The following is a 26,038-nucleotide window of genomic DNA, read 5'->3' as shown; positions in this document are numbered from 1 at the left end:
GGAAACCTCTACTCTCCCAATGGCCACATTTCAAGAGAGGATTGATTTGGGCGTCGGGGGGAGGGAAATGTGATGTATTGTTTCTCTTCCGCTTGGTTCATTCCGCCCCCCACCCCCCCAAAAAAAACCAGGCTTCGCAGATGGTTTCTCCCTGCTTCTAAGAAAATGAATTGTCGCTGCCACGTGACACCAAAGAGCCGTTGCTAGGAGACGAGTAAACGCTTTACCTCCCCAAGGTGGAATATTGGACTGTCTGGGAGCAGAGAGGGGTAAGGAGGCGGGAACCGGGGTGGCGGGAGTTGATGGAGGGTTTGATCCCGGAGGAGAAGGGAACAAGCTCTTTTCTCCTCGTTGCCTCTCCCACGGGGTTCCTTCCTCGAACTGCCACAGACGAAAACTCCCCTCCTTCCAGGGTTTTTGCTAGCTGGGATGATCTCCAGAATCCGATGTTGTTCCTGCTGAAAATTGATCCCAGGATGCTGACTCCACTTTCCATATGATGGAAAGATATGGATTCTGTACATGCTTAGGGATGGGGTCGGGCTATTGTTTTTGTCCTTTACATCTTTCAAGGATAATAAACTCTCAACAAACAAAATAAACAGAATTCAGTTTAAAGTCATATTAAGATTTATGGAAGAGTAAAACCTCTTGTCCCAGTGGCCAACCTAGATTCAATCTTTTAAGATTTATTTATTATTATTCACATTAACTATAGCTTTAAGATCATTGCATCATGACAGTATCTTATAGTACCCACAATAATTAAGAAAAACAATCCAGGAAGAAATATATATGATTCATATAGTTGCCCATCTCAAAATTGAGACAAGCATTTAACAATTACAATGATTAAAATTCTGGGGGGAAACCCCCCCCCAACAAATTATTTGTCTACTCTTTTGATTTTTTTTTTTTCTTCAGTAGCCTTCAGTCATTTTTTATTTCCAGGACCGATTCTCTAATCCCTTCATTTCTTGTTCTGCTGTTTTTTTATCAGAGTTGTTCACCAAATACCCCAAATTCAAAATAGCTTTCGTTGCCTATTACAGTATATGAATCATCACTGGAACTTCATGCTGAAGAAATATACCTCACAACATCTGATGATGGTGAACAAAAACAGAGCCATTGCATCATTGGCATTTTGTATATTTCCCAAGATATCTGTCTGACAGATCATAGCTGGAAACAGGATACTATTATATTATGATTACAATAAGATTTTTTAAAAAAACATCCTAATCTTTCTTCAGTACAATCATACCTCTCTCCAACTGTTAAACTATTTTTGATACTTTCCCCTATTCTTTGGCCCTCAAATGTATTTAAAGTTGTCAAAAGAAGGGGCATATGAGGTTTTCTTTGAAACTACTTTGCCAACTGACACTCACTGCATTAGCAGTAAGTGATGTTATGATGTCACTTGAGAGTGGGCAAAGGAGGGAAGTTGGGGGCCTAATTTTATTGCATTTCCTGCTGGAATTGGTAAGAAATTGCATTATTTCGTATTTTGGCAGCATGATATTGAAAAGCTCCAAGAGCTAAAAATATAGGGACCTAAAGCCTCTGCAAATTCAAATATCGTATTGTTCTCAATTACTGAACAGTACACTATATGAAATTGCCTTTATGCAATGGCTTTGAAGCCATAACTAAGACAAATGAAGCAGCATGGTTTTAATGCCATGTGTAAATCTTCTTGACTATTGGTAAGAAATGAGTGCCATTTGCTAGCAAATTGAATTAAAGATTTTGGCATTAAATTACAAGTATTAAACAGTCTGAGAGCATGATACCTGAAATAATGTTTCATATAGATCATCCCAATCATATGAGAAGCCCTTGGGGTAGAAAAACATCATGTAAATATTCACTTCATATTAGGCAGAAAGAGGCCCTCTTGTTTTGTGATTTCCATGTTTTCAGATGACATACAAGAAGTGGCATGGACTGAATTTATTATTTAGTCACATCATAATTTTTAAAATACAGTATTTACTTACTTTCTATCTGTTGCATATTAAACATACACACACACAAACACACATCCATATAATGTTTTTTTTTCTTTCCCTTGAGAGGTTGCATTCAGATAACGATAAAGTATTTTTTCCTCACAATATTTGAGAATCGATGAATTTGATAAACTAAACTATGTTTATAGATATAATTTTATTATTTTTATTTATGTATTTTTATATTTCATTTTTAAAGTTTATCCACTGCTGAGCATGATATGTATGATATAATTATTTTGACAAAATAATTCCGGAACTTCAAGAATTTTAGCTTACCGGTATATGTCAAAGGTCTTTGAAGTTAGACTTTTTGAATACCACATCTCAAGAAGCATTTTAAAAGTACTGTTTAGCTTTGTATCCTATACACTACGTTTGTATCAACTAGACAACAGATTTCAGTACCCAAATACAGTATTATGGCTCTTAAATATTAACACTTTTAGTATGACTTAATCTTCTGAAGGTCACAGTCTGTCACATGTAATAATGGAATTTCATCTCATGAAATGATCCACCAAAAATTATGGCATAATAAACAGGAGAGTGTGGAAGTTTTAGTAACTGTGTAGTATGTATAACTATAATGAATCTTCAAGTTTACTTTTCTCCTGGATTATGGACACATCCATATAATTATTTTGGTAACAGTTGCCATTGCTAACAGAGGAAAACTAGTGATCCTCTCTGAAAAGCTTTGTTTTAAGAAACCTGTCTAAATTTGAAACTTTTCTTTCCAGGACTTTTAGTTTGATTTGCTCTTCTCCAGGACAAAAAAGTATTATTCCTTTTCGCTGTTTCTTCCTTTGTTGTCAGGTGCAAAAGACTAAGTCCATGCATGCACTGTAAGGGGGGTGGGGGCGGTTGAACTTAGTTCACTTGTGGCTACATAGGGATTCTAGGCTGATCCCTCTTTTCACTCTGTCCCCAAGTTCTGCCATACTGTTCCCTACGTTTGGTATCTCGTTGAAATATTAGATTTAAGTTGCTTTAGTTATTTCTGCTCTGCTTCTTTTTTTATATTAGTCTAAAAAATACACTTGCTCAGCTATTAAAATTCTTAATTTCCCAAGAGTACTGTACTCTTGTAAGTATTCAAGGAGATATTGCATTATTATTTGCCAATGAAGTCATATTCACTATCTAAGTGAGATCTACAAATAACTTACTCTTTCCCTTGGAAATTGCTAGATTAATTGGTTCTCTAGCTGTTTTCTAGTAACAAAATATTGTAGTTTGACTGCTGGGAAAATACAAAGTTCCTTTAACAGAAATGTTGTCTTGGATGAAGATACTCAGAGTGGTGACCATTTCAAATAGTTTCACAAAAATTGTCAAGATAACGCGCTATACTGATCTCCCTCATATCTGATGCAGCTTTTGCTGTAACCTGAAGCCAAGCTTCTTTCCTGTACCTCAGTAATTCACAAATGTTGGGGTAGAAAATTATTCAAATAATACCAAAAAAACAGTTTAACTTATTTCTTTCATTTGAAGCGAGCAGCATGGAGATTGTCTATGTTTATTTGAAGAAGCGCAGTGAATTTGGGCGACAATGCAGCTTTTCCGATCGGGGAGCAGAGATCAATGTGGACATTCAGCCAGATCCAGAGTTAGCAACAAATTTTATTGAAAGAGACCCCATTGATACTGGAGTGCAATGTGCTGGTGACATGTCAGAACATGAGGTAAATTGCTTGATCTTGAATGAATAATATCTACGGTATATTTGTTTCTGTCTCAAAGGAAATCTCTGACAAGATCCACGGCTAATCTCATCTGCCTACTTTGTATAACCAAGAAATATAAGGTTATTGTTTACCCATGTATGTAAAATCGATTGATTATATCCTATCGAGTTGTTTTCAATTCCTAGTGACCGCATAGATCAGGGGTGTCAAACTTGTGGCCCGTGGGCCGGATGCATCACGCGTTGGCCATGCCCACCCCCGGTTTAGCAAAGGTGGAAAAAGTCACGATACATCACATGACAAAAACGTGATGATGTGAGTTTGATACCCCTAAAATAGATTTTCTCCATGTAAAAAGGTGTATTGTAAACTCTGCCGACAGTACAATGTGGGTTGTTGTTGTTTTTAAGTAAAAGGATTATTTAAAGGATAGGACCAGAAAATTCTTAGCCTTCCTTATGATCATTAAGAATGTCTTTTAAAACAGAAAATGGTCAAAATACATTCAAGATATGTAGCTTATTCTAACACCGAACTGAGAACTTCATTTGCTGAATTTATCTGCAATATATTAACAGGCACCCATAATATAGATATTATTTATTTATTTTATCCAACTTAATTATTTTTATAAACAACTCAAGGTAGTGAACATACCTTATACTCCTTTTTTCTCCTTTTTTACCCACAACAACCATGCGAGGAGCATTGGGCTGAGAGAGTAATTGGCCCAAAGTCACCCAACTGGCTTTCAAAGTCTAGGGTAAGAATAGAATTCATAGCCTCCTAGCCTGATGCCTTAACCATTAGACCAAACTTCTTTGTCTTCTCTGTAAAATATAGATGAGTTTCTCTTTTAAGACCACTGCTGCTTGAACTATAATACTTAAGAAAAAATATATTGTCCCCCTCTTTAGTCTTTAAACAATTGTGGTTTCCTGTGTTAAGTTACCACAAAAAAACTACATTATCATCCCAAGTTTGAACAAAAGCAACCACAAAAGATTTCATTGCTTTCATATTTCCCCTTCTAGCATTAATAGTTAAGCACAGTCATTGCATACTGCACATCTATAACAGAAAAAATAAAGAAGCAAGGACAAAGTTTACTTTCGTACCATTAAGTTTTATGCAGTCATAGAAAAGATTAAATCCAATCAAAGGTGGTATTTTCAGTCCATACCACATAAATTCTTACAGCTGACTATGGTTTCATGGCATTTAAAGATGAGAGGATTTGTTGTATTGTCCCCTATTTCATTTTCAAATGTACATAGTACAGGACTTTAATGCACTATGAAACTACTAAAATCTGAGAAGCAAGATGATTCTGGTCTGATCATAGACCTAACCAGCTCATTGATACTGTACAAAAAAACACAGAGAAACACAAATAAAATTCCTCTTAGAAAAGCTGTACAATGTACAGTACGTATGCAGTACACGTTCACTTGGAGGAACTGATTATTTGTTTTCTTCATTAGATTCCCTTCATTCATGTGGCTGTCCATAGCCATGTACATCACATATCTCTGGAGAGAACCCCTAGTTCTGTAGCCGAATACATACTTGGCTTTTATATAAGTTGTGCCAGATCTTACGAAAGAACCTCAGACAGGAAATTATAGAAATAATCTTTATTTGACACACACTATGCTATAGCCTCTGTGAACAGTTTCTGTATATAATTTTAGAAGGTCAGGTTCCAAAAATAAACAGCCATTTCTGGGTAACCTGCCTATAGATTATTAGTATGTATAATAGTAAGTAAGATGAAAGGCAGTTTTTATAATCATTGGTAAATAAACGTTTTTATATTTTTGCAATGCATTGTATGGTTGTAGCTATGATTTTCACATTTTAATAATTCATTCTTTATACACTGCTGTTCCTTTCCCAGGTATGATGCATGGAAAATCCAATCAGCCATCAAGATGTGCTACTTGTGCTGCAATGTTTATGACTATCATTGTAAAGCTTTGCTGTGTGTGTATATATACTTCAAAAAAGGAAGCAAAAGTGCTGGTGATATACAGTATGTTAGTGGTATTAGCTAACACAATTGATAATAATTTTAGATCTGAAGCTTCTCATGATGAAATATGAAAACAAATAACCCCAATCCAAAGATAGACTTGACTTTCTTCCATATTAGGTTAACACAGAAAGGTTTGAAATGGAAACCCGAGGTATTAACCATTTGGAAGGTGGCTGGCCAAAAGATGTCAACCCACTGGAAATGGAACAGACCATTCGTTTCCGGAAAAAAGTGGAAAAGGATGAGAATTATATCAATGTCATTACACAACTTGGCACTGTAAGCATCTTTGATTCCATTTAGTTATATATTGGTCTGTTAAAAAAAACTTGAATATTGCCTTTCTTATTTTTTCTTCTTTTCCATCTTTGTTCCTCTTACATTTACCAAATAATTACACGGTCATCCATTGATTGATTCTGTTGCTTTGTTAAAAATAGTTGATGGATCACTGCATCAAACAGAACAATGCCATCAATATCTATGAGGAGTATTTTGAGGAGGAGGAGACAGCAGCAGTTACTGAAGAGCCACCATCAGCAAAAACTATTAATCTTTTCAGGTAACGGCTAAAAACATATTTTCAAATTTTGCTTTAATCCAATCAGAGAAGCTGTTGCTAGAATGGTTGTTATAGCTGCTGATATGAAAAAAGGAGCAAACTGTATGTGTAGTGGACATTGATCATACTAAATTATCTAGATAGACTGTATTTGTAGAACGCAAGTTACTTCAAATCGATAATTTTCTGATAGTCTGAAAGCAGTAAGGACATGTGAGGTTGGAAATCCTTGTTACTAGCAAATAATTCAAAGCAACCAAGGAAAATATAAAATGCAGACTAAAGGCTGATTCTACATTCATCCTCCTTCCAACTTTCTATACAGAGCTAAACAAAGTTGAAGAATCTCTGGTATTCCTTTTTAAAGATTAGAGACCCGTGCTAATAATCTACTGTAACTAAAAAATGAACCCATACAGATGAACAAACAGTAGCACAAGCATTTGTGAGGTCAGTTTTTATAGATGCATGGAGCTCTCACAGATTGCAGACTGATTTATTTATAGATACAAACAGACAGCATAATGTATGAGAGATGGAGGAAATTGTGAACAGTGAGAGATAAACCTTTCCTCTAGCTGAGCTTATTTCCTGGTGACCGGATGAATTAGTCTGTGTCATTCTCTTAGCAATGATATAGAACACCTACTGCCTTCTTTCATGTTTTTTTTTCAATTTCCCAGTCTGGGCATTCCTGATGATTTATTCTCCAAATACTACTACATATGACCCTGGTTAGCTTTTCCAAATCAGTCAAGGTCAGCTAATTGTTGCCACCCAGATGGGTTATGAATGAGGCCAGAAGAAAATGAAATGTAGAAGAATAGACAGAATAAATAGTAGCATATTAAACAGATCATTTAATCGTGATAATCAATAAAACTACATTGATTATACAATTTTTTAGAAAAATAATAGCCTACTAGTCAAATTGCTTAGGTATTACCTCCAAGTAGGACAGGCCATACTTTTTAATATTGGTTGCAAAAGAAAATGAGGGTACAAGGGTACTTCTTGCTTGAGATCTTCCTATTGGCATTTGATTGCCAGAAATGAGAGTATGGATTTAGTTATATATTGTATTGAAATGAAAGACTAATTGACACATATAGTGGGATAATTCTGCATTATTTTAATTTGGCTGCTAGAATGCAGAGCAGAAGCTTTGGATAAGCTGTACTTCAGCTGTTCTATGCTTGCTTGATTGATTGATTGAAACTATAATTCATCTGTTTTGTACTATAATCTTCTAAGGAAAGTTCCCTTGTTCAAGATAATTATCCTAAACTCAGTTGGTAATGTTTTCTCTTACTGCTTTTTGAAAATTTCTATATTGGTACCTATTTGTGCTAATTTATTGCAATAGAAAATCTCATATATATTTATTCAATATAGACTACAAAAAAAGAGTTGTTGGCAGCATATAGAAAGTATTGAAATAAATACATCAATATTCTTATTTTATAAGGCATCATGCTAAGTTACAGTCATGTGGTCTTAAAGTAATTAAATGATCACTTTTCAATGTAAGGATATGTAGGCATCTGGGACTTTAAAAAGGTCATTTTTAAGTATTTTTCCCCCACTGAATGTATTCTTGGGGATCTTTTTAAAGCATGATCTGCTATGACAGATGTATGTGGAACACATTTCTCAGACAAATGTCACAGTGTAAGCCATTTTAGCAAAGCAATACACCTTAAATGTGTATTTATTGGGCTTTTATATCAAAGGGACCCAAACCCGATTAAAAGAACTGCCACTCATCTCTCTTGGCACCCTGACCGAAGCCGGAAGTTGGCCGTAGCTTATTCCAACCTTGAGTTCCAGCGGAGTTCAAAAGATATGTCCTATGACTCATATATATGGGACCTTGGTAAGTGGTGAAAACACTGCAGTTATGATTTGTATACAGTATTAAAACAATTTATACAGCTTTTTTATTTTTTTAATTGACTGATCCATTCCTCACTACCAGGAATGAATACTGTCTTCTTGTTATGGTCACCCTACCTGTTTTAAAGAAAGCAGACAGGAGGAAATATTTCTTTGTAATCAATGCTCCAGAAAGCAATAGGAGAGTTAAGGAGGGATTGGATCATTTCATCCCTCTTTCACAGCTCCATTGGAAAAAGGCAGCTTTTTTAACAGGCCTGTTTAGAGGCTGATATCCCGATTTCCATATTAGGTACTTCTTTTGCTTATACAGAAATGCATGTTATTTCTCCACCAGCTAATGGTTTTATGGCTGTATACAGGTAGTCCTTGACTTACAACCACTTGCTTAGTCATCATCCAAAGTTACAACAACACTGAAAAAAGATACTTACAATCATTTTTCACACGTATGACCACTGCAACATACCCGTGTTCACGTGATCAAAATTCAGGCATTTGGCCACTAACATACATTTATCTTGGTTGCAGTGTCCCAGGATCATGTGATCACCTTTTGTGACAAGCAAAGTCAATCTCCATCCCATTCATGTTGGAGGTACCATTTAAGGCACTTCTGGGTTGAAAAGATTAGCTGGGGACATCACTGTTTTCTGGGGGGTGCCAGTGAGGACTTCTTTCATGTCCCCATCAAGGAGCTGGAGCAAGTGACAGGAGCTTACCCCGCCACACAGCAACAATTGGGTCTCGAACACAGACTTGCTAACCTCCAACCCAGCGTCCTAACCACGTGAGCCGCTACACTCCTAGCAAAGTCAGTGGGGAAGCCAGATTCACTTAATAATTATGTTACTAACTTGACAACTATAGTGATCTGCTTAACACCTGTGGCAAGAAAAGTCATAAAATGGGGCAAAAGTTACCTAACAACTGCCTTGTTTAGCAACTGAAACTTTGGGCTCTGTTGTAGTCGTAAGTTGAGGACTACTTGTACTGTAAAAATTCATTTAATAAGCTATAAGTAAACCAGTCTCATCCTTTCTTTTCTGCCTTTTGAAGCACATTCATTTTTCCCTATTTTCTTGTGCAAGCAGACTGGGGAATGGCGGTGACTGCCTATAACACCTAGGAAGGAAAGATGAAATGTGAGAAATGTGCCTCATTTCATGAGAATTGGAAACGAAGAAGCAACTATGCTTATGCTTGTTTCTTTTCTTTTATATATCAAATCTTTTTTCTCCCTTTTGACAGAAATTCCCAATAAACCAGATATGGTTTTCCAGCCTTCTTCACCTTTGGTTTGCTTAGAGTACAACCCCAAAGATTCACATATCCTAATTGGAGGATGTTACAATGGACAGATTGGTAAGGGAAATCTGATAATGAATGTAAAGAAAAGTAATTTTACTCTTAGTTGATGAATTGCTGAAAACTGGATGAAATGGCCCTATTTGATGTATCTATTCTGATCCAATTCTTTACTTACATGTGGCTTTTGACTTAAAGGTGCCTCCTATAATGGTTTATTTGCCATGTTCAACCGCGGTCATATTTTATAGAGTTATTGTTGCCATGAGAAACAGAGAAATGATTCTACTTCATTCTTCATAGATTTCCCCACACAATCAGTAATAGTCCAATGAGAAGGATTTCTGTCGCTTACACTTGCCAATGTATATATAAGCTGCAGGAAGCAAAAGTATTTCAATACTGCATCTGCAGAAACCCAGCCTATATACATCAGAGAAGGGGAATTAATTATCTAATGCAGAAATTTTAAAATCATCTTCTTTGCATCTTGTTGTACCTTATATTTAACTCAGGGATTTTCTTCTCTGCCATTCAAATATAGATATATCCTTCTGCCATTGGTTAAATGGTACATCAGTTATCTAAACAGATATTGTCTGAAACAACAGTAACATTCTAGGTAAACTATTCATCTTGATCACATACATTCTCTCCAACAGGGACAATTGTATTTGTTCCATCTTGACATACATTTTTTTAACTTCATTCCATGTTTTGACATACATATTTTGAAATAACCAGATAATATAAACTTATATTAATTTAAAATTTTACGGGCAGACAGCTGAAGAGCCGCTTTAATACTGTTTTCTTTACATACTGCTCTCTTCCTTGCCATCTTTGTTAATTTAAAATATTAACACTGATATTTATTATTGTAATATTTACAGTTTTATCTTGGTTTATTTGGTTGTAAGCCACCTCAAGTTGCTTCTTGGCGAGAGGGGTGGCATGTAAATTTAAAAAATAAATAAGTAACAGGATTGAGAGTGGATAGTAGAGAAGAAAGGTGAAGATCATTCCTGGAGTCTGCTCAGTTGAGCTCTTCATGTCATCAACCCTGCTACTGATCCATCAGGCTATTTCCACCAAAGCTGTGTGAAGAGGATACCTCCAAGACTTTTCTGTCTTTGAGGAAATGTGGTGGCACAGTGGTTAGAATGCAGTACTGCAGGCTAACTCACTGCTCACTGCCAGGAGTTTGATTCTCATTGGTCAAGATTGACACCAGCCTTCCATCCTTCCTAGGTCAGTAAAATGAGGATCCAGATTGTTGACGGCAATATGCTGACTCTGTAAACCACTTAGAGAGGGCTATAAAGCACTATAAAGTGGTATATAAGTCTATTGCTATTTATTGTAATTTTAGTTGCATTTGTAAGCCATTTTCAATTATTTTTATTTAGAAACAATTGCAATAAATAAATAAAAATGAAACACTAATAATGTTTCTCAATTTTCTTTCATTATCCCTCAGCTTACTGGGACACCCGGAAAGGATCACTACCCGTGGAATTAACTGCAGTTGAGCTTAGTCATCGAGATCCTGTGTATAATGCTATCTGGCTTCAGTCAAAAACAGGAACTGATTGCTTCTCAGGCTCCACTGATGGACAGGTTACAATGAAGAAAGCTAGGCATAGATCATGTGGCTTGTCACAATTACTTATAATGTAATTGGTAGTTTTTGCATCAGAAAGTAGATGTAACCACTGTTTCAGAGCTCAGAGAAATAAGAGCACTTTGGTTTGCAATGATTTGACTCTTCGCTCTATTATTTTAAAAATAGATTGTGTGCTTATTATTCATTACAGTCTTGGCTAACTCAGTGACAAATGGCATTTGTTGTTAATTTGATTCCAGCATTTGATGATAATTTGATATTCGACATTTGATAAGTTACCTACAATACCAGTATCTAGGAGAATCTAGCTGATTTGTAACACCAAGAGCAGTAAATAAAGTGTCTGTGTCTTTATCCATCACATATTTATTTAGCTATGGAACATTAAATTTTCACATAAAGCTCTGAGTTGGGAGAATAATGGCAGAATTTAGATTTAAAGTAAAGACTAGGGTAATTGCTAAGGACACAAAATACTCTAAAGTAATTGTGAGGTATAAAGCCACATTGGACATTTTAGGATATAGTTTTATACAGTCGATGTTCCTTAAAGTTTAGACTGCTAAAAATGTGAATTTAAGTATAACTATATCTATAACGATAGTCATATAGAAAATAATTAAACCAATCTTAAAAACAATAGGCTACAATAATTTCATCTTCCAAGCTAGGTCCAGATGGTAAAATTGAGTAAATCAATGGATAGGTACAGGATAGCAAACAATCCCATGCAATCACATTGTTGCCACCTCAGTTTAAACTACCCACATAAACCAATTCAGGAAATCTAATAGCAGTTAACATGCATTTTTCTTTGGCCAGGTTTTGTGGTGGGACATACGTAAACTATCTGAACCCACTGAGACACTTGTTATGGACATCAGTAGAAAAGGCATCCTAGAAAATGCTTTAGGAGCCATTGCATTGGAGTTTGAGCCAACAATGGTAAGTATTTGTTGGATATTTTATACATTTCCTCTGAATTCTTTCATCAGTTCTTAGGCTTTGGATGTCAGTAGAACAGGGGTGGGCAAACTTTTTGGCTTGGGGTCCTCATCGACTTTTAAAATTTGACAGACGGGCCGGGTCAGCACAAGATACGATACATATAAAAAACTGCAAAATCTCCACAAAATCAAGTCACTGCGCCTAATGCACCACCTGGTGTCGAAATGCCTGTCATTACAAGTCAAAATCAAATGAATGCAATCATTCAATCATTCACATCAAACCTTAATTCTGTACCAATCTTTGGCAGGCCGGATTAAAAAGACCAACGGGCCAGATGTGGCCCGCGGGCCATAGTTTGCCCACCCCTGCAGTAGAACATCCATCATCATAATTCCTAGGTTGTAGTAAAAGCATAGGTGACTAGAACAGGAAAGATATACATCATCCTTGAGTGAAATTGCAATAAATGAAAGCTGTATTCTTTTTTCCTTTAAAAAAAATTGAATTAAGAAGTCATCAGAAGAAAATAAAATTATATAAACTGGTAGCAAGTCATGGAAAATCATGATTTCCTAATAAGGAACATTGTGTCCTCTTATAATAAAGAATGAGCCATTGTAGCATCCCCATGGTCACGTGATTTACATTTGACAACAGACTCACATTTATGACGGTTGCAGTGACCTGGAATCATATGATCACCTTTTGCGGCCTTCTGACAAGAAAATTCAATGGGGAAACCAGATTCACTTAACAACCATGCTACTAATTTAACAACTGTTGCAATTCACTTAACAGATTTGGCAAGAAGGGTTGTAAAATGCAGCAAAACTCACTTAACAAATTTCTCAATTAGCAGCCTAAATTTTGGGCTCAACCACCATTGTAAGTTGGGGACTACCTGTAATTCTGTAATTCAGAAATTTTGTGCTGTTTTCCTTTTTTCGAGAAATATAATATATAAAATATAATAAACCCAGGACACGGCAACCATTATAAATACCAGTACATGCCAGTTGCCAAACATCCTAATTTTTAATCACATACTGTGGGGGGTCCTGTGACAGTCTTAAGTGTGAGGACCAGTTGTAAGTGTAACTTTGTAAACCAGTACTCGCAAGTTGAAGGCTATCTGTATAAGAGGCCTTTTGGAGATGAAATTCATAGCAGCAAAAGTATTTAGGTAACATGGAGAACGAATGAAATATCAATTTAAAAACATGCAGTTAGACATACAATTTATTTTAATAGCATCTCACGGGCAACCTATTGCTTATTTCCAAGAGACTGCTACTTGAGGTATGGAGAGGGAAACCAGTGATAACTTACCAGGGAGCTAATTGCTGTGGCCTTATCTCTATAGCCAGTAGGAACAAGTCTTGATAAACATCTTTTTTCTTACATGGTCAAGCAAGTCCCTAATCAATGTGACTGTAGTTTTCTAAGAAACAGTAGGGTGGCTAAATTGATAAGGACATCTCTGTCCATCACACTTGTGGTCTGATTCTCTCTTTCTTTCTTTCTCTCTGTCAAATACACACACGCATACAACTTACACAAATGGATGAGCACACATACACACGTGCACGCTCCAGATCTAACATCAGAGCTTTGAAATGAAGTAAGTTCATACAAAAGAAGGTTTCTTTTCTCCTGCATTGAAAAAATATTAACACAGACACATACCCAATGCATGCTTTGCTGCAGAATTATAAGCTGCCTGTTTAGGGTAACAGACATAATTTCTCGAATCATTTTTGCTTTCAAAGTATGAACACTATTTCATATTATTCTCTGAAAACTATACTTGTATTTTCAATATCACAGAGCTTATCTTTCATATTAAATGGTTATTGTTTTACCCTATTGTGAAGGCATCAAAATATTGTGGCCAATGCGGGTGAGAACATATCATAAACGCAGGGGTTAATTATGTATACATCCTGTTTGTACACCACATGATGACCAGTTAAAATAAAATCATAGGTCATTTTGAATATTGTGAGTGCCATGTCTAGATCTTTGTTAATAAATACTGCAGTACTGTTTCTGAAAATACTACTACCCCTGTCTTTCTTCTCCATATGCATCGCAGGAGAGCAGACTAAATGGGTAGATCGTTCCTTTTTTAGGAAGTTTTATTTGTCAAGCAAATAGAAGTTCCAAATAGGTAAGTCATCATAATTTTTCGTTGACCTTCCACAGCCAACCAAATTCATGGTGGGAACAGAGCAAGGGATTGTAATTTCTTGTAACCGCAAGGCAAAGACACCTGCTGAAAAAATTGTCTGCACATTCAGTGGCCATCACGGCCCCATCTATTCTCTGTCAAGAAATCCTTTCTACCCCAAGAACTTTTTGACTGTTGGGGATTGGACAGCACGCATTTGGTCAGAAGAGAGCAAAGAATCATGCATCATGTGGACTAAGTAGGTAACTCCACGAAGGCCAGTATTTTTAATTTAATTTATTTATAGTTCATATTTCTTAACAGCCCATCTTCCTAAGAGAAGGGCTCTCGGTGGTGTACAATTTAATCAGTAAAATTATACATTACAATCAGAATAATTTAGGGTTATTTTTTTAATTATAAAATAATTTTTTTACAAAATTTAAAAGATGAAGAATTCCAAGGTGGGGGAATTAGCGGTTGTTAATACAGGTGCACAGGGAGAAATGTTCTCATGGGGCCAACCAGCCCTACAGTTACAAAGCCAGGTTTTGACCCCTTTGCAGAAGGCCAAGAAGTTGGGAGCTTTCCTCACCTCTGAGGGCAAGATATTCCACAATGCAGGTGCAGCAACAGAAAAGGCCCTCTTCCTAGACACTGCCAATACTACTGATAATAGAAAGCAAAAGGCAGATAAAATATTTGTTTCACATACTTTTTAAAAGCATATCCAAGAGGTCTTAACATTTTATTATCAAATAAGCTTTTGTGAATCACAGCCCATCTGATAAAATGGACTGAAATTCATTCTCAAAAACATATACATTTTAAATCACAAAGGTTTTATCAGCATCTTCTTACGTGAATATGTTTCATATAAAATGTAATGTGATATTAAATGGAAAATAAAGTGGGAAACTGCTTGCACTGGAGAACAAAGTGAAGTAGTTCTTATATTTTATTTATTTATCCAATGTATAGAGCTGCCTATCTCACATCCACGTGATTCTGTGCAGCATACAACAAAACTAAAACAGAATTTAAAATAATTATCATCAATAAATATTAAAAGCACTTAAAAACACTTAAACGGGAATAACAAATGGAGGCTGTCCATAGTAATACAGCCACTTCGTTAGTTCCCAATCCCTTGGGGTTTCCAGGTCTGATGGCATAACTTTGTCTCACATGCATTCCTATTTAAAGGGAAGGAGGCATATTCTGGAGGCATTACATGGAGGTTCAAAGCAAAGTATCCACTTTAATCCATGTAGCAAATGAAGAAATTATTTAAAAATAAAATAGCCAATTTTGAGTTTCACTTGAAAATTCTGCATGGGTAGGAAACGGAACAGCGAGACTGGCAATTAAACAGATGGATTCTATCTGCCAAGTTAAATTTAAATAAAGAAATGCTTCCTTAGGTAAAAATCACAAGCATGTGTTACAATAACAAAGTGAAATCTGCAAAAAATAATTAACACATTAATTGGAGTGAGAAAAGAGCTGGTAAAGAAGAGATAATTTCTATGTCTCACTTTCCCTAATTTCTTTCTATTTCCGATACATTCTGCTTTTTCATTACTCCTACCCACTCATCCTGTATTACAGTAACTAAACATAAGGTCCTATGTTAGCAGATAGTAGGTTGGGAGATAAAAAAAAATCGCATCATTTTGTTTCTTTCACTGTCCCAAAACAGCTTCCCTTTTGTCTGGGCAATAGTCATATAATCCTTTTTTTTTTTTAATCAGAGTACATTCTGGGCTCAGAGCCATCTCCAACTTTGTATCTTCTTCATACTGGTCCATTGTCTCATAGGTTGACTGAAGCCGATTCCTATGGCAACCATTTTTCAATCCTCTGTTTAGAAATCAGGCTGAGGATGAGGGGTGGGGGGGAAATGCCTTCCTTCCAAATCAAAGCTAACCATTTTGCTGATTTCCTCAACTGAAACTCGGGTTACAGAAATTGAAATACGTTGGATGAAGAACTTTTATAACTATTCCATCAGGAATGTTTTCGTTTACTGAAAACATATGGAAGGCTATTGTTTTATATAAATTTCAACACTTCCAGTTAGGAAGAACTATGGTAGCAGTAATGGTGTGCCCATTCTTTTATCCAAACCTCTCTGCCTCCTGCCCTCATTTGGTATTACATAATTTATTGGTTGATTGTTATTTAGCATGTTCCGCTCATTCTTTCTCTTTTCTCATATCCACACACATATATGATCCACATATCCACATACCATATATGGTTAGTTAGATGAAAAGATGAATTAATAGAACATCTTCCTCTTTTCTCCTGGGAGAGCAGATGACACCAAACCTGCATGCATTTTATAAACAATAAGGTGACCAACTTTTTTACAATGAGAAGGAGGACACAAATAAATTGAAGAAAAAAAACAAAGCCACTTGCGCGCGGTGTACTGTTGCATGTGGCACATTCTCTCAAAACAATTCTCCTGTGTGGAGCGCATGTGTCACATAATCGCATCTCGCCACACTGTACTGAGCCTTGACGAATCGTCATGTCGAATACGAATAGTTCACATCGCACACTGCGGATTGGCTTGGCATCAATCAAATACAGAGATTTACAGATTAGTCTTCAAATATCAAAAAGGAGGACATGTAGGACGACACTTTTCGAGGGAGGACAGAACTTAGAAAAGGAGGACTGTCTTCCCTAAAGGAGGACAGTTGGTCACCTTATAAACAAGTTAAAACCATCCTGTTTAAACGTGCTTTTTGGCTTTTGTTACACGTTACCCTTTTAGTTTTTACACTGTATATTTTATCTTGCCATTACATACCACAGGTCTCTTAGGATTAAGGAGGGCTATAAATATTAGAAATAAAGAAATGTCTATAAAAGTATTTGGTACAGGTAATGCTCAGTGGTGGGATTCACATTTTTTCACTACTGGCTTGGTGGACGTGGCAGGGAAAGGAGACAGTAAAATCTCCAGTCAGAGGTGGTATTTGCCGGTTCTCCGAACTACTCAAAATTTCCGCCACCGGTTCTCCAGAACTGGCCAGAACCTGCTGGATACCATCTCTGGTAATGCTCGACTTATGACCACAATTTAATCCAAAATTTCTGTTGCTAAGCAAGACATTTGTTAAGTGAATTTTGCTTATCAAAAGGTCACAAAAGATGATCAAATAATCCTGAGACACTGCAAACATCATGAGTACGTTGTCAAGTGTCTGAATTTTAATCACATGACCATGGGGATCCTGCAACAGTCATTTAGTGTGACAAACGGCCATAAGTCACTTTTTTCAGTGCCTTTGTAACTTCAAATGGTCACTATATGAACTGTTGTAAGACAAGGACAATATGCAGGTATTTCAAGCTCAGACCTCAACATTTACAAGTAGGATTCATATACTTTGTACAAAAGGACTTTCATATTGCAGCTATCTTAAATGAATCCTTTGTAACAGAAGAGAACAAACACTTCTTTATTTAGAGTATTTCTAGGCCATCTTTCAAAGTAGGATCTTCACAGGGAGATGAGCACAGAAAAAAATAAACAATATATTTTTGGCAGATACCATATGGCTTATCTCACAGATGGGTGTTGGAGCACAACTCGACCAGCAGTCTTCTTCACTACTAAGATGGATGGAACCCTTGATGTTTGGGACTTCCTTTTCAAACAAAATGATCCTACACTCCACTTGAAGGTAATTTAAGGAAATGGAAAACCACACATGCCTTGCCCCACGCGTTTCTGTATCCCAATCTTTTTCTTGTAAGATCTTCTCTCTTCTCTCTCAAGTTGCATTAATCACAATATTTCTCCGATTTGATGTATCAACTCATACTACTGAGGTCACTTTGCTAGCTCTGTAGGGATTCATACCCACTACAGTTGTTGTGATGCTGCTGTACTAGCATGTCAATCACACAATTTGCCACTTTCTCCCTGAGGTGCAATTTTGCACGAATGAAGGCAAACATCTGGGTACCAGGAAAATGTTGTAGAATCCTATCTTGGTCAATCACCAGGACTCAAGATGTAGTCTTCCAAACTTTCAGACTCTGAAGATTGACTCCAGTACAAGTGTGAAAGCTCGAAAGACTAAACTTCCGGTCTTAAGTGAAATTGGATCCTAGAAATTTTGCAGCCCAGTGTGCATCATCATAGCTGAAACTAACCCTGATCCATATTTTAGTAAGGCTGTGTGTGCTTTAAAGTTTCAGTGTAAAAACTGTTTGCAAAGAATAATAATCACTGCTGAAATAGAAATGCCAATGTATAATCTGTTCTTTTCTTCCTTATTTTTATTTATTTTATTTATTAAGTGTATATGCCACTCATCTTACTATCAAAAGACAATATAAAAATCAACTTTATATCAGAAAGATATGGGGAAGGACATTCCTTTTGTTTGACAATTGAATTAGAATAAGATCCGAGGTCTTCAAAACAGGTTGCGATTGTATTCTAGTACTCAGTGCACAAAAGTCCAAAGTTAACAGAAAGTCAAATTCTAGTTGAATGTCAAGGGTGAAGAAAGTGGTGAATTGTCCCTCCCTGGATATCTCCAAACACAGACTGGACAACTTTAGTTAGGATTCCTTCACTGAGTAGGAAGTTGGTCTCAATGGCCGAAATGGCTCCTTCTATGAGGATTACATATATTTTATGTTAAGACTACAAGTTGTCTTAAAAATGCGAAAGAATTAACATGGATATTTTTTTTGTCTCCTGAATTGGTCTTCCCCCGCCAGGTTTGCGATGAAGCTCTCTTCAGTTTGCGTTTGCAGGATAATGGGCGTTTCATTGGCTGTGGATCCAAGCTGGGCACAGTAACACTCCTAGAATTTTCTTCTGGCCTCTGTACTTTGCAACGGAATGAGAAGAACCTGGCCTCAGCAGTGAGTATCTCCTGCTTGTCACAAATGGGCAAGGTGCCAGGCAAGCAAACCTCTGAGAACTGAAGTGAGATTGTTCCTTCTCTGGGTTGAATTTTAGTTTTCTATCTTTGTTCTCTATATCCTTTTAAAAAAGTATTCTTGTTAGCACAAGTGCCACAACATATGATAGTTCCTAGTCAATATGGACTGGATCTCAAAAAAATCACTAACCAGAGTTGGACCTGATTAATAGAAACAATATTTCCATCTTGGTCCCAAGTGGGGGAAGGGGAAAGGGGCTATGTAGCAATCAGGTATCAAGTTCAGTCTGAGGAAGCCTTTACTTTCATTTATATAAACCGGCAAAGGTAGTCTGTTAATACTATCCTTCAAAAGAGCTAAGCCACTGTATACAAGCAATAGTGTTTCATCAAATTATTGCTTTATGAGCCAGTAAATGAGCAACAGATCCCTTTCATCGGTAGAGTGCTGCTGCTGGTGGAATAAATTCAGTAATATATTATTGGGACAGGCAATTTTTCCACCATCTAGCTGCTGTTGGTACTGTGTAGAATAAAGAGTGTTGCTACCACAATAACTATGGGCAGAATGCCTTTCACCTGTAACACTTAATGTGCATCTCAGATGTTTGAGCGGGAGACGAAGCGAGAGAAGATTCTGGAGGCACGCCACCGTGAAATGCGTCTCAAGGAGAAAACCAAGCTGGAAGGCAAGGATGAAGATGCCAAAGAAGAGGCTGAGGAAGAACAGCCTCAGGAAGTTATGAAACGAGTCCGTAAAGAGTTCTTTGATGTAATTGAAGGAGAACTCCGGCGCCGGGAGCGAGCTCAAACCAAAGTAAAAGTGGAAAAGGTAATTTAGTCAATGATCCTACAAAAATTGGGTCAATCACATGATGCCCTGCTAACCAGCACAACTTATGACCCTAATTCCGCACTCAATTAGTGTTGTAAGTCAAGGACTGCCTGTAGATTGTGTTGGAGCATGCCCTCTGCATCAGAGGAATAACCTACTTGTGCAAGGATTGTAGCCCAGAATGTGGGTATTTTCTAGGGGATCATTCATTCCTCGTAAAGATTCATAGCCAACCTACAAGCATTTCCACTTATTCTCCTATGGGCAAATGGTTAAAACAGTAATAAAAATAACATCTTGGGCATGAAGATGCAGAAAAATTTAGTAGCGAGCAGCAGTATGTAAATTAAAAAGTTAAAATAAGTAAGAAAAATCATAAGATCAAACAAACTTTCTACAGATTTGTGAAACAATCTAAAATTAATAATAGAACAGAAATCCAATGGCAAGAACAGTGGGTGAGATATAATCCATGTGATCCATTGCTTCATCATGGTTGCCATCTTTTTTCTTGGTTTGATTGTTGTAATTGGGGTGACATACATATTTATAAATTATTAAATTATTATTATTAAATCATTATGTAATTAAAATCACACAACAAATCACTTTAAAGCTCAGAAGAACAGGATGTATTTTGTCCATTAGCAAAATATAGCATGATATCATCAAGCAAATCTCCCTTTGGACCGAATTCTAAAATTAGGATGCACTCAGAAAAAAAAAAAAAACAGGTTTCCAGTAGCCATCTTCCTGTGCTGCAAGCATGAATGCTTACAATGATGATTTTGGCAACTGTGAGAGAAGATGGTCCCTCAGTGTCAAAGGATTTATAAAGTTTATAAAAAGCATCAATATGTATCAGCTAAAACTTCATCTCTCTCAGCAAAACTGGAAATACTTTATATTTGATTATTTATTTGTTCATTTGTTTATGGATGGCATCTTTTGAAGTTTTTTTTTTAATCCATGCCACTTTAAAAGCACCAAATAATGGATTGGCTGGATTTCCTGAAGAGTTAGTTCTGCAATCTGGGTAATGTGTTCTTTAGGTCTCACCAAACAGGTCTAATTTAACTTGGGGATCAAAGAGGAAGAACTGCAGTCTTAAAATTTGAGCAAATTCATGTGGGTGAAGGTACTCCTGTAGGCAGTGTGGTTCCTGGGACCTCAGAGATACCAAAATGCTGTATATGAAGAAAAATGTCAGTTTCATGTTACTTCATGTATTGAAAGTTCTTTATGTTTTAGGAGTGGGAGATTGAAGAAGATGACAATGAAATATTTCTTCCTAAGGTTGGTATCCTTTTTCACATTTTGTGAAGAATCAGTCTTCCAATAACTGAGAATCTTCCGAAGGGCGCTATGTTGAGACAGATTATAGATTCTGATCATTATGTTTCAAATCTCCAGAATGAGAATGGAATGGAATGGAATGGAATAGAATAGAATAGAATAGAATAGAATAGAATAGAATAGAATAGAATAGAATAGAATAGAATAGAATAGAATAGAATAGAATAGGGGTTGCCAACCTTTTGTATCTCAGGGACCACCAAACTCATAATTTTAAATCCCGCGGACCACTAATATGAATTTTGATTGACGGTGACTTGCTGACATTGGTGGGAAAGATAGAGAGAGAGATCCGATCTAACCTCGGAGGGCTACCGGTGATGTTCTCTCTCTCTCTATCACTCTCTCTCTCTCTCATACGCAGAGAGAGGGAGAGAGAGAGGTCCCTCACACCCCTACATCCCCTCCAAGGCAGCCACATTCCTAACCTGCTTTTCAGCTCTGTTCTCAGGGAGAGGGAGCGGGGAGGGAGGGAAGGAGAGAGAGGGGGGATATCCTGCGATCCCAAATAAAGAACAATCAGTAGGAAAATGGGGTGGGGGATTTTCCTGCAGACCTTTGGCGGGATATTCCCAGGGCTGCTTCTGCTTTTGGTTGCACACAAGGAAAGCAGCAGAAGTCTTTCTTTCTCTCCCCCAAACTCCGCCAGAAATGAGTCTTTGGGATCCTGCAAGGTATCCTGCTCCAAGAGGCTGCACTGGCAAAGACTCATTTCTGGCAGAGTTTGGAGGAGAGAAAGAAAGACTTCTGCTGCTTTCCTTGCATGAAGCCACTATAGGAAAAGACAGTATCTTTTCCTATAGTTTCTCTCTCTCTCGACCTGAGAATGGAGCTGGAGACAGTAAAGAATGATCAGTAGGAAAACGGGGCGGGGAATTTTCCTGCAGACTTTTTTGGGGATTTTCCCAGGGTCTCTGCATAAAAATACCAACATGGTATTTCTTTTTGATAGGCTATTATGATTATTAAAAAACTGCTGAAAAAATAATTCTTTTCCCCCCCATAGGACGAAAAGGAAGAAGAGGCATAAATGTTGTCATGCCTGCATAAAGTTTTCATTTCTTTTGGTTCTTTACTTTCTCTTGTTATTTTTTTTCTACATAAAAAGTACATTCAATAAAAGTGATAACATTTGTACTCTTTTCTCCTCCATTTACTCTTAACGGGAACTAGCAAACTTAGCTTTAAATGTCTCTACCAGGAAAACACATTGAAATTCTCAATCTAAAAGAGACAAAAAATAACAATAAGCTGTAATTAGTCAATTGATCAGAAAGTATCCACATGAATCTATACCCCATGAAGCCAAAATTCATACAAAAATAGGAAAATAAGCTCTCTTCTAGCACATCTGAGTTGGGCTGTGGTGAGAGAAAAGAGCAGTCTGAGTATGAGTCAGCAATGTGATTGGCCTAGCAGACCTTCTATTCACCAGAGTCAAGAGGCCATAAACCATGGCTTACAAACCACAGTGTTACATTCACACAACATACTCGGCTAAAGCCATACAAATCTCATAATTGGTTTAGAGTAACGCATAAATCCCGTCACAGAATTACGTAGCCCTTAATGACTAATGCTTCCCCTTATCTCTGCTTCATTACAGTATGTACTTCTTGGCTTCTGGCAAACTGTAATTTATTATCACATCCAAACTGGAAGTCTGAATTGGGTTTGCCCTCTAAACTATAACGCAAGCCATGATTTGAATTCGATTTGCCCCCTAACCGATACCTACCAGTTGCACATCATATTATTCTTCCCAGAGCTGATTCTCTCAATAGGTAGAGTAACAGCTTTTGAAAGGCAGAATGGCTGCTAGTTGCCCATTCCCCCACTGCCACCCCCAACCAAGCCCCCTAAATTTATCTTGAATTCTGCTAGCTGGAGATGTGGAGCTGGTGAATCTTTCTCCCCATGAGTGTTAGAAAAATGCTTGTATTATTATTTTTGTTACATTTATTCTCTTTCTATTAATAATTTCTGTATTTAAACTTTAAAGAGAGCACAGCTTTAGAAAATGAGAAGAGAAAGACAACATCTACTTTTCTCTAGGATTGAAAGACAGGGGCAAAGGGGAAAGGGGTAGCTTCGCAATCTATATGGTGTCCATCTGTTGCTTTATAAATGTTACCTTGAAAGATTGACATGTAAAGTCCTGGTAGATGATTATGGTTCCCAGTGGATAGGTTTCCTTTTCAGCATTACAGACACTTTTTTTTCCAAGAAGGAGGGATAAAATTCCTTTTTGTTTTGACCACAGAAAATTAGAAGCTGGGGAGACAGTAATTACCTTCTCTTTTTCTCAATGTGCTAATTCATTACATACCCATTCAAAGAACTATCTACCACAGTATCAACAGTACTTGGGGAGACAGTATCTTTTCCTATAGTTTTTTAAAGGTTCCCACCACCATTACTTTATTAAAGCATCTGGGCTATCTGTACTTTTATATTTGTTTCTAGAATGATAGGAAAACACCCTTTTCTTAAAGGACAAGATCATGTTTGAACAGACAGCGTCCCACACTCCATAAAATATATTGGGAAGGGAGTCACTCCCAACCAGCACCCTGCCTGGGAGTAATGATAATTGCAATTTAACACTGTGTAAAATTCCACAGGGGATGCATTGGGGTGACAACCATTCAACCTATCAAGCAAGTAACTGAGTTTTGGGAAACCTGTGAGTCTCCGAATGAACTACAATTTCCAGTAGCACTGGCCAACAGTGAGAAACCTGTAAGACATGCCCCCTTGCTCCATGTTGGTGTATCTTATTGTTACATCATTTGCCCTGGATAATTTCATCTAAGCATTCATAGACATTGGAGAGAATTTGAAAAGCTCAAATATATGCTTGATTAGTTAGCTGCTCCAGTGCACAACTATCGAGAAATGCCATGGGAACATTTGGCAATATATGGGATTGTTGACACTTGGCCTCTGCTGTATATGTAAGGATATCTCATTATGGAAGATCCTGAATATCATGCTCCAGATAGGCATCTGTGGCCTACTATAAAACACTCAGGCAAACTTCCCCCAATGTGGTATAACTTCTTGAAATTCTGCTCCCAACATCCCCTGCCAGCATAGTATCATTTCTGGGGGGCAGCCAATTCGAGGAGATTGTCTTAACAGGCCAATGGTGGTACAGAAAAACAAACAGAGACAAATTTAGGCCAACTTCAAACTGCTAATTAGCCACCTCAACTCAAGACATTAGATTCTTTAACACTGACTGTCACAGTGATCAGAGATCCGTCAAGTTTCTTCTAAAAATAAACAAAATATTGGTATCACTGTTTGGAAAGTTCTACTTTACAGTATCCATTTCTCTATTCTGAATTAACTCATTTGCTAGCTGATCATATCAATAACCTTGTTCTTTTCATGCTCCAGGTGTATTTCATATACTTATGTGCATATTTTACAATGACAAAACTCTTATACGTTTAAAATAAGCACCCATATTTCCCAAATGAGGGCCTAGAGATAATTGTGAGCAAGAAAGTAATATTTGTTGACACTCAATTATAAAAGGCACCAGACTTTCTACGATAAAAAAAACTGATGTCTATTCATAGATAAGAAATGGTAGAGATATGTCCTTCTTTAGCCCTTCGATGCTATATACCTCACTTTCCTCCTTTTTTCTACATATTCATAAATGTGAGCTATACCATGATCTCTACAAGTCTTTTGAGTACTGCAGCTTCCTTTATAAGAAAAGGAATCTAATACTAATGCTACTACAAATGACCACCCTAGCTCTCTTATCTTTCCACGGTTGTATTCAATGACACAAAATGTTGTTGCAACAAGTTTTTCTTATGATGTTGCCTTCCTATGATCCTTTGCCCTTATCTGAATCAATGTTATGTCCTCAACTATTTCAGTGCTAAATTAGCATTTTCCCTCCTTAGTCATGGATGCAGTATGTCATAATTCATGGATATTCTATCAATCATGAGGCCAGATGATCCTTCAAAGGATGGCACCATCCTGATTCCTAATGGCCAGCTTCCTTTTTCTCTGGACTCTGGGCATAGCCCTCCATGACTATTCTGGCCAGTGAGAGTGTCCGGATCTTTTCAGCTGGTTTCTTGTGCCCAGATTTAACTTTGAAGAAGGATCAGTCCAACTAATGGATGTGCCTATTGTATGTCCGCTGTGTGATACAATGGGAACATCTCACCACACTGTAGAATACCGTACCTTTGAGCACAATCTAATTATTAGTATGGCAGGTGTGATCATCTGTGTGGTGGAACAGGAATCTCCTTAGATTATATTACATCAGCCTTATCTGTCAGATATTCAGTCAGCCCGCCATGTTGCTTCCTCGGGTATCCATTACTTGTTTTAAATTTCTTTTCCCTGAATTAACATAAATTGGGGGGATTCCCATTAGACCACTTGCACTAGGATAGGGAGACCTAGATTCACCCATGGAAACTTATGGGGACTTAAGACTAAACAGAAAAACTCCTTGTCCAACCTAACTGAACCTGAGGGAAAAATCAGAATTATGTATGTGCTACCAGTATGTATACCTTAAACTCCTAGAGCAGGGATTCTCAAGTAAAATGAAACTATTATCAACCATATGATGTTTGGTTGATTTTTAAAACGCATTTCTCCATAGCATCATGATT

At 37.0% G+C, this 26,038-nt stretch overlaps 1 protein-coding gene across 1 annotated transcript; it reads left to right on the top strand.

Moving 5' to 3' along the window:
* Positions 1-200: 200 nt before the first annotated feature.
* Positions 201-22,506, top strand: DNAI2 (dynein axonemal intermediate chain 2). Its single transcript, XM_026701688.2, has 14 exons — positions 201-269; positions 3,519-3,709; positions 5,868-6,029; positions 6,191-6,312; positions 8,046-8,188; positions 9,460-9,573; positions 10,997-11,136; positions 11,966-12,088; positions 14,300-14,523; positions 17,833-17,968; positions 19,020-19,166; positions 19,791-20,018; positions 21,273-21,317; positions 22,384-22,506. The coding sequence occupies exons 2-14, from the start codon at positions 3,527-3,529 to the stop codon at positions 22,405-22,407; spliced, it is 1,791 nt and encodes a 596-aa protein (XP_026557473.1). The 5' UTR covers positions 201-269; positions 3,519-3,526; the 3' UTR covers positions 22,408-22,506.
* Positions 22,507-26,038: the final 3,532 nt, after the last annotated feature.

This window comes from Pseudonaja textilis, chromosome 2 (assembly GCF_049901715.1).
Source record: "Pseudonaja textilis isolate UNSWEBS1 chromosome 2, rPseTex1.2, whole genome shotgun sequence".
In the NCBI taxonomy this organism is placed as follows: domain Eukaryota; kingdom Metazoa; phylum Chordata; class Lepidosauria; order Squamata; family Elapidae; genus Pseudonaja; species Pseudonaja textilis.
The sequence above is the reverse complement of the archived record's forward strand: the minus strand, read 5'-3'. Positions and strand labels throughout refer to the sequence as shown.